The sequence below is a fragment of the Oncorhynchus gorbuscha genome, unplaced genomic scaffold, assembly GCF_021184085.1.
Source record: "Oncorhynchus gorbuscha isolate QuinsamMale2020 ecotype Even-year unplaced genomic scaffold, OgorEven_v1.0 Un_scaffold_4050, whole genome shotgun sequence".
Taxonomy (NCBI): Eukaryota; Metazoa; Chordata; class Actinopteri; order Salmoniformes; family Salmonidae; genus Oncorhynchus; species Oncorhynchus gorbuscha.
In genome coordinates, this window is record NW_025748159.1 from 27,501 (window position 1) to 37,451 (window position 9,951).

Sequence of the window (9,951 nt, forward strand, 5' to 3'; positions counted from 1 at the left end):
TGGTGTTATATTGTGTTCCAGGACTATGTCCAGGCTCTAACAGGGTGGTGTTATATTGTTGTGTTCCAGAACTATGTCCAGGCTCTAACAGGGTGGTGTTATATTGTGTTCCAGGACTATGTCCAGGCTCTAACAGGGTGGTGTTATGTTGTTGTGTTCCAGGACTCTGTCCAGTCTTTAACAGGGTGGTGTTATATTGTGTTCCAGGACTATGTCCAGGCTCTAACAGGGTGGTGTTATATTGTGTTCCAGGACTATGTCCAGGCTCTAACAGGGTGGTGTTATGTTGTTGTGTTCCAGGACTCTGTCCAGTCTTTATCAGGGTGGTGTTATATTGTGTTCCAGGACTATGTCCAGGCTCTAACAGGGTGGTGTTATATTGTGTTCCAGGACTATGTCCAGGCTCTAACAGGGTGGTGTTATATTGTGTTCCAGGACTATGTCCAGGTTCTAACAGGGTGGTGTTATATTGTGTTCCAGGACTCTGTCCAGGCTCTAACAGGGTGGTGTTATATTGTGTTCCAGGACTATGTCCAGGCTCTAACAGGGTGGTGTTATATTGTAGTGTTCCAGGACTATGTCCAGGCTCTAACAGGGTGGTGTTATATTGTGTTCCAGGACTCTGTCCAGTCTTTAACAGGGTGGTGTTATATTGTGTTCCAGGACTATGTCCAGGCTCTAACAGGGTGGTGTTATATTGTGTTCCAGGACTATGTCCAGGCTCTAACAGGGTGGTGTTATATTGTGTTCCAGGACTATGTCCAGGTTCTAACAGGGTGGTGTTATATTGTGTTCCAGGCTCTAACAGGGTGGTGTTATATTGTGTTCCAGGACTATGTCCAGGCTCTAACAGGGTGGTGTTATATTGTAGTGTTCCAGGACTATGTCCAGGCTCTAACAGGGTGGTGTTATATTGTGTTCCAGGACTATGTCCAGGCTCTAACAGGGTGGTGTTATATTGTGTTCCAGGACTATGTCCAGGCTCTAACAGGGTGGTGTTATATTGTGTTCCAGGACTATGTCCAGGCTCTAACAGGGTGGTGTTATATTGTGTTCCAGGACTATGTCCAGGCTCTAACAGGGTGGTGTTATATTGTGTTCCAGGACTCTGTCCAGGCTCTAACAGGGTGGTGTTATATTGTGTTCCAGGACTCTGTCCAGGCTCTAACAGGGTGGTGTTATATTGTGTTCCAGGACTATGTCCAGGCTCTAACAGGGTGGTGTTATATTGTGTTCCAGGACTCTGTCCAGGCTCTAACAGGGTGGTGTTATATTGTGTTCCAGGACTATGTCCAGGCTCTAACAGGGTGGTGTTATATTGTAGTGTTCCAGGACTATGTCCAGGCTCTAACAGGGTGGAGTTATGTTGTGTTCCAGGACTATGTCCAGGCTCTAACAGGGTGGTGTTATATTGTTGTATTCCAGGACTATGTCCAGGCTCTAACAGGGTGGTGTTATATTGTGTTCCAGGACTATGTCCAGGCTCTAACAGGGTGGTGTTATATTGTGTTCCAGGACTATGTCCAGGCTCTAACAGGGTGGTGTTATATTGTGTTCCAGGACTCTGTCCAGGCTCTAACAGGGTGGTGTTATATTGTGTTCCAGGACTATGTCCAGGCTCTAACAGGGTGGTGTTATATTGTGTTCCAGGACTATGTCCAGGCTCTAACAGGGTGGTGTTATATTGTGTTCCAGGACTATGTCCAGGCTCTAACAGGGTGGTGTTATATTGTGTTCCAGGACTCTGTCCAGGCTCTAACAGGGTGGTGTTATATTGTGTTCCAGGACTATGTCCAGGCTCTAACAGGGTGGTGTTATATTGTGTTCCAGGACTCTGTCCAGGCTCTAACAGGGTGGTGTTATATTGTGTTCCAGGACTATGTCCAGGCTCTAACAGGGTGGTGTTATATTGTGTTCCAGGACTATGTCCAGGCTCTAACAGGGTGGTGTTATATATTGTGTTCCAGGACTATGTCCAGGCTCTAACAGGGTGGTGTTATATTGTAGTGTTCCAGGACTATGTCCAGGCTCTAACAGGGTGGTGTTATATTGTGTTCCAGGACTATGTCCAGGCTCTAACAGGGTGGTGTTATATTGTGTTCCAGGACTATGTCCAGGCTCTAACAGGGTGGTGTTATATTGTGTTCCAGGACTATGTCCAGGCTCTAACAGGGTGGTGTTATATATTGTGTTCCAGGACTCTGTCCAGGCTCTAACAGGGTGGTGTTATATTGTGTTCCAGGACTATGTCCAGGCTCTAACAGGGTGGTGTTATATTGTGTTCCAGGACTCTGTCCAGGCTCTAACAGGGTGGTGTTATATTGTGTTCCAGGACTATGTCCAGGCTCTAACAGGGTGGTGTTATATTGTAGTGTTCCAGGACTATGTCCAGGCTCTAACAGGGTGGTGTTATATTGTGTTCCAGGACTATGTCCAGGCTCTAACAGGGTGGTGTTATATTGTGTTCCAGGACTATGTCCAGGCTCTAACAGGGTGGTGTTATATTGTGTTCCAGGACTATGTCCAGGCTCTAATAGGGTGGTGTTATATTGTTGTGTTCCAGGACTATGTCCAGGCTCTAATAGGGTGGTGTTATATTGTTGTGTTCCAGGACTATGTCCAGGCTCTAACAGGGTGGTGTTATATTGTGTTCCAGGACTCTGTCCAGGCTCTAACAGTGTGGTGTTATATTGTGTTCCAGGACTATGTCCAGGCTCTAACAGGGTGGTGTTATATTGTTGTATTCCAGGACTATGTCCAGGCTCTAACAGGGTGGTGTTATATTGTTGTATTCCAGGACTATGTCCAGGCTCTAACAGGGTGGTGTTATATTGTTGTATTCCAGGACTATGTCCAGGCTCTAACAGGGTGGTGTTATATTGTTGTATTCCAGGACTATGTCCAGGCTCTAACAGGGTGGTGTTATATTGTTGTGTTCCAGGACTATGTCCAGGCTCTAACAGGGTGGTGTTATATTGTTGTGTTCCAGGACTATGTCCAGGCTCTAACAGGGTTGTGTTATGATGGAGTGGAGGGGCTGATCTACCTGGTGCTGTTCTCCTTCGTCACAGCTCTCATGTTCTCTTCCATCGTCTGCAGTGTGCCACACACCTGGCAGAGCAAGAGGTAACACACCTGAACATACACCTGAACACACACAAGACAAACACCTTAACACACCTGAACACTAACAACACAAACACCTGAACACACAACACAAACACCGTAACACACACCTGAACACACCGGCACAAACACCTGAACACACACAAGACAAACACCTTAACACACACAACACAAACCTGAACACACACAACACAAACACCTGAACCCACAACACAAACACCTGAACACACAACACAAACACATCTGGCCTATTCCCTGCTAAGACATTGATCAGATCTTACTACTACTACTAATACTACTACTGCTACTAATACTACTGCTACTAATACTACTGCTGCTACTACTACTACTACTACTACTACTGTACACAGCCTTCATGTTTAGTATAGTGCATCTGTCTGTCTGTCTATCAGACTCTGTCTGTCTGTCTGTCTGTCTGTCTGTCTGTCTGTCTGTCTGTCTGTCTGTCTGTCTGTCTGTCTGTCTGTCTGTCTGTCTGTCTGTCTGTCTGTCTGTCTGTCTGTCTGTCTGTCTGTCTGTCTGTCTGTCTGTCTGTCTGTCTGTCTGTCTGTCTGTCTGTCTGTCTGTCTGTCTGTCTGTCTGTCTGTCTGTCTGTCTGTCTGTCTGTCTGTCTGTCTGTCTGCGCCCGTCTCTCAGTTTTATTTCACATCTTCTAATTGGGTCAACACCATTATTTTCTGTCCCCCCTCATCCCTCCTTCTGTTTCTTCTCCTCGTCCTCCTTTCTCCTACCAATGTTCTGATTTGTAAAAACCTGCGACTCGGAATGGGACGATGGAATCCTCAGTAACAGTTGATGGGAACACAGATCATATATATAGATTAAAGGGTCATTGACGGTTTTGGCCCTTGGCGTAATATATTTTGCACTAAATACATTGCACTTCTCAATTGACATCTCTGTAGCGACAGAGATTCTGTGTGTCCCTCGTCGACCTCCTCCTGTGTTTCTATCATCGAGAAGAGAGGCCTTGGCAGAGTGCTTCGTGTAGGAACAGTCCTGCGTTTGGGCTCTGTGTGTGTGGATGAGTTTTGCGCAGCTTTATATGCGAGTGTGGCAGCATTAGAACCTAATTCTGAAATAGCACTGCTGCCCCCTGGTGGTGTGACGAGATAACAGTTGAAGCCTCTCGGCGAACCAGTGCTTTCCTCTTCACTGCCCGGGCAATCTACGGACCGATCTAAAGTTCTACAAACATGTTTTATACCCTGTGTAGTTGACCTGCACTCCACTACCTTCCCAATAAGCGTCCTATATCTGATTCTTTCATTATTTTTCGCTGCCGATTGTTGTTTTGTTTTGTTATTGATCATTGTTTATTTTATTATTATTATTATTGTCTGTCACAGCAGAAAATGGTTCACCAGCAGCGGCCATTTTGACCTGATTTTAGTTTTCTTTGTGACATTTTGTATGAATTTACATTTTTACGGTGCACTCAAGATTTCAGATGCATGAATCAAATAACCTGAAATGAATGAATCAAATTGCTTTTTTAAATGTATGCTTTATTTAACTAGGCAAGGCAGGTAAGAACAAATTCTTATTTACGATGGTCTAGGAAAGGTGCCTTGTTAAGGGGCAGAACGACATATTTTTTACCTTGTCAGCTCGGGGATTCGATCCAGCAACCTCTCGCTTTACTGGCCCAACGCTCTAACCACTAGGCTACCTGCCGCCCCACTTCCTCCTGAAGTGTGATTGAAATTAATGAATCAAATGGCTTGAAAAGAATCAAATGGCTTGAAATGATTGAATCAAATGGCTTGAAAAGGAATGAATCAAATGGCTTGAAATGATTGAATCAAATGGCTTGAAATGATTGAATCAAATGGCTTGAAAAGAATCAAATGGCTTGAAATGATTGAATCAAATGGCTTGAAAAGAATCAAATGGCTTGAAATGAATGAATCAAATGGCTTGAAATGAATGAATCAAATGGCTTGAAAAGGAATGAATCAAATGGCTTGAAAAGAATCAAATGGCTTGAAATGATTGAATCAAATGGCTTGAAAAGAATCAAATGGCTTGAAATGAATGAATCAAATGGCTTGAAATGAATGAATCAAATGGCTTGAAAAGGAATGAATCAAATGGCTTGAAATGAATCAAATGGCTTGAAATGAATGAATCAAATGGCTTGAAATGATTGAATCAAATGGCTTGAAAAGAATCAAATGGCTTGAAATGATTGAATCAAATGGCTTGAAAAGAATCAAATGGCTTGAAATGAATGAATCAAATGGCTTGAAAAGAATCAAATGGCTTGAAATGAATGAATCAAATGGCTTGAAATGAATGAATCAAATGGCTTGAAAAGGAATGAATCAAATGGCTTGAAAAGAATCAAATGGCTTGAAATGAATGAATCAAATGGCTTGAAATGAATGAATCAAATGGCTTGAAATGATTGAATCAAATGGCTTGAAAAGAATCAAATGGCTTGAAATGATTGAATCAAATGGCTTGAAAAGAATCAAATGGCTTGGAAAGAATCAAATGGCTTGAAATGAATGAATCAAATGGCTTGAAAAGAATCAAATGGCTTGAAATGAATGAATCAAATGGCTTGAAATGAATGAATCAAATGGCTTGAAATGAATGAATCAAATGGCTTGAAAAGAATCAAATGGCTTGAAATGAATGAATCAAATGGCTTGAAAAGAATCAAATGGCTTGAAATGAATGAATCAAATGGCTTGAAAAGAATCAAATGGCTTGAAATGAATGAATCAAATGGCTTGAAAAGAATCAAATGGCTTGAAATGAATGCTCATTATGGGGAGTCAGTCATTGGCTGCCGTTCAGGGGAATCGATTCCGACGATTCCTTTGTAAATAAGCTCTAAGCTTCTCTCCTGTCCTCTTGCTGTATCCCTCTGCTGCTGAGACAGAGCTGCTACTGATGACGGTGAGGATGATGCTGAAAACTGCATGATCGGGTTCCTTCTACAATTGGCTGAAATGAAACAAATCTGACTCCTGACTTCTGATCTTTGACCCCAAGACAGTGTTCTGTGATCCTCGTGTGCACCTGTGCTTTGTGGTGGGGTGGTGCCTGGGGGTTGATGGTGGTGGGGGTGTTTTGGGGTTATTCTTGCCTGGCGTCTCTCTGTTGCACCAATACCAATACAAGGGAATTAGGTGGTTTAGTGTGGACTTGGCCCCTAGTCCCTGATCTTGGGTCAGTTTTTAATTTTCCTCATTTAATGGTAAAAGGTCAGGTTTGTGGGAGGGAAGCTGATCCTAGATCTGTCGGTTGAGGGTGTATTATCCTCCTTCAAGGGTCCTATGAGTCTGAGTTGACCCTCTATCAGCTCCTCTCTCCTCTGTTCTCACTCTCACTGTCTGTCTCCCCTCACCCCTCCTTCCCCTCGCCCGGCCCCTCCCCTCGCCCGGCCCCTCCCCTTGGCCCGGCCCCTCCCCTTGGCCCTGGCCAATGAAGGACGGATGATGAGGATGGAGAAGACGAGTCTGCTGCCCAGGGCAATCGGGGGGCGGGTCCTCATGATAACCTGTACCGCGTGCACATGCCCAGCCTCTACAGCTGTGGTAGCAGCTACGGCAGCGAAGCTAGCATCCCTGCTACGGCCCACACTGTCAGCAATGCCCCTGTCACTGAGTACATGTGAGTTAGCACCCCACCGGTAGCCGCTAGCTGAAACAAAACACTGCCTGCTACACAAGCTAGCCACGCGATCTACATTGCCTGCCATAGATTATTGTAGCTAGCGAGTGAGTTAGCCTGCTAGCCACATGTCAGTTAGCACCGCTAGCAGAATCGACACACTGCCTGCTATACAAGCTCAAGTTAGCCACGCGATCGCCATTGCCCCTGCCATACATTATCGCTAGCTAGCGAGTGAGTTAGCCTGCTAGCATAAACAAAACACTGCCTGCTATCAGTTAGCTATCAGTTACCCAAGTGAAGCTACACTGCCTGCTCAGTGATATACATTAGGCTACATGTGAGTAAGCCTGCTAGCCATATCGAAGTTAGCTTTTACACATTGCCTGCCTGCCATACAAGTTAGCTATTGCCTGCTACCAATTAGCCACGCAATTGCCATTGACTGGTATCGACCTACCGTAAAGCTACAGCTAAAGGGTGTGAGTTAGCCTGCTAGCCGCTAGCGGGAACCCATTGCCTGCCAGTCACTAGCTAGCACATGCTATCTAGTCCCGTCACTGATCATTTGAGCCTGCATGGACTCAGACAAACGTTGATACTATTGTAATATTTAACCACCAGGCTGCCACATTGAAAACAGATACACTCACAAACGTATATAAAGTAGCCTAAGTTTGTTTTATTCAGTAAAGAGTCCCTATGTCTTCGTGTCACTGATAAGGACCATGTTACAGATCATGGTCAGCAGGATGATACCCAGTAGTGTTTCCATAAGGTGAAACACATATCAATCTGCATGGTTGAACGCTGTGGCCTTACAAGGTTTTACACCCTTCATCTACACACATGATGACTGCAGTACATGTTTCTCCTCCTCGTCCACTTCAATAACGCACTTCAGTCACCGTAACAGGCCTGCATAGCTTTCAACTAGTCAACGTAATAGGCCTGCATAGCTTTCAACTAGTCAACGTAATAGGCCTGTCAACATAGCTTTCAACGTAATACTAGTCAACGTAATAGGCCTGCATAGCTTTCAACTAGTCAACGTAATAGGCCTGCATAGCTTTCAACTAGTCAACGTAATAGGCCTGCATAACAGGCCTGCATGCCTTTCAACTAGTCAACGTAATAGGCCTGCATAGCTTTCAACTAGTCAACGTAATAGGCCTGCATAGCTTTCAACTAGTCAACGTAATAGGCCTGCATAGCTTTCAACTAGTCAACGTAATAGGCAAGTAACAGGCCTGCATAGCTTTCAACTAGTCAACGTAATAGGCCTGCATACCTTTTCAACTAGTCAACGTAATAGGCCTGCATAGCTTTCAACTAGTCAACGTAATAGGCCTGCATAGCTTTTCAACTAGTCAACGTAATAGGCCTGCATATCTTTCAACTAGTCAACGTAATAGGCCTGCATAGCTTTCAACTAGTCAACGTAATAGGGCCTAGCAGGCCTGCGTAATAGCTTTCAACTAGTCAACGTAATAGGCCTGCATAGCTTTCAACTAGTCAACGTAATAGGCCTGCTTTCAACTAGCAATAGGCCTGCATAGCTTTCAACTAGTCAACGTAATAGGCCTGCATAGCTTTCAACTAGTCAACGTAATAGGCCTGCATATCTTTCAACTAGTCAACGTAATAGGCCTGCATATCTTTCAACTAGTCAACGTAATAGGCCTGCATAGCTTTCAACTAGTCAAGTAACAGGCCTGCATATCTTTCAATAGGCCTGCATATCTTTCAACTAGTCAACGTAATAGGCCTGCATAGCTTTCAACTAGTCAACGTAATAGGCCTGCATAGCTTTCAACTAGTCATATCTTTCAACTAGTCAACGTAATAGGCCTGCATAGCTTTCAACTAGTCAACGTAATAGGCCTGCATCTTTCAACTAGTCAACGTAATAGGCCTGCATAGCTTTCAACTAGTCAACGTAAGTTTAAGTTATGCATTAGTGTATTCCATTAAGTATACCACTGATACAAAACAATACATTATGTATTTAAAAAAAGAAGAAGATTATCACATGCACCGGATAGGTGCACTGAAATGTGTTGTTTTACATGGTCGGCCAGAGTAGTACGGCACCCAAGGAGCAAATCAGGGTTCAGTGCTTTGCTCAAGGGCACATCAACCTTTTGGTTACTGGCCCAACCCTTTAAGCATCTAGCGCTAGGACAATAATATAGCAGACAAGGTGCTGTTGTTGTGACGCCGACCACATACTGAGGGTCTGAGGCTAAGTCCCAACGATCTCTCCTTCCTCTTGAAGTGTGCACTCATTCACCACTCCCCACCATTGTAAAAAGCATTTGATTGATGTTGGCATGGATACTAGAATACGAGATGGAGTTTCCGTATTCCAGTCATATGCATGAAGGGAAGTGAACAAGTGCACACTTCGGGAGAAAGGAGAGATCATTGGGACGCAATCTAGTTGTTGTAGGGAGGACTGTAGTGCAGGAAGTGACCTCAGTAACCAGGAAATGACAACAATAACCAGGAAGTGACAACAATAACCAGGAAGTGACCTCAGTAACCAGGAAGTGACAACAATAACCAGGAAGTGACCTCAGTAACCAGGAAGTGACCTCAGTAACCTCTCGTTTGTGACGCAGGACCCAGAACGCAAACTTTCAGACCCCCAGGTGTGAGAACACGCCTCTGATTGGCAGGGAATCCCCTCCACCCTCTGTAAGTGCACACTTTCTAGTACACACTCTACTACAGTATGCCCCCTCTGAACCCTGAAGGTGTTTTACCTTCGAGGGTCGAAATACCATCGCAAAGGTCATTTTGGCAGCCTGGCTTTTTTAAATGTAATAGATTGTATTCAAAACAGGTGTTTTAGTCTGACAGATGAAAAAAGGTGAAAAAAAAATATTTTGTCAGTCTCTAATTCTGATGTAAACTATGGTTAGTCTATTCTGCATGTCAAATGGAACCGTAAGACTGGGCCAGTGGTGCTAACCATTTGGTAGTACACGACTGGGCCAGTGGTGCTAACCATTTGGTAGTACACGACTGGGCCAGTGGTGCTAACCATTTGGTAGTACACGACTGGGCCAGTGGTGCTAACCATTTGGACTGGGCCAGTGGTGCTAACCATTTGGTAGTACAAGACTGGGCCAGTGGTGCTAACCATTTGGTAGTACAAGACTGGGCCAGTGG

General features: G+C 44.4%; 1 protein-coding gene across 1 annotated transcript in view; it reads left to right on the top strand.

The window, feature by feature from the left end:
* LOC124028333 (protein tweety homolog 3-like) overlaps nucleotides 1–9,735 on the top strand; it is a gene marked incomplete at its 5' end in the record, with an annotated part of 25,255 nt that extends 15,520 nt beyond the window's left edge. Inside the window, 3 exons of the mRNA XM_046340439.1 lie at nucleotides 2,990–3,126; nucleotides 6,592–6,774; nucleotides 9,399–9,735. Coding sequence (XP_046196395.1) covers nucleotides 2,990–3,126; nucleotides 6,592–6,774; nucleotides 9,399–9,531 — 453 coding nt within the window. The remainder of the gene's footprint in view (nucleotides 1–2,989; nucleotides 3,127–6,591; nucleotides 6,775–9,398) is intronic.
* Between the last annotated feature and the right edge of the window lie 216 nt (nucleotides 9,736–9,951).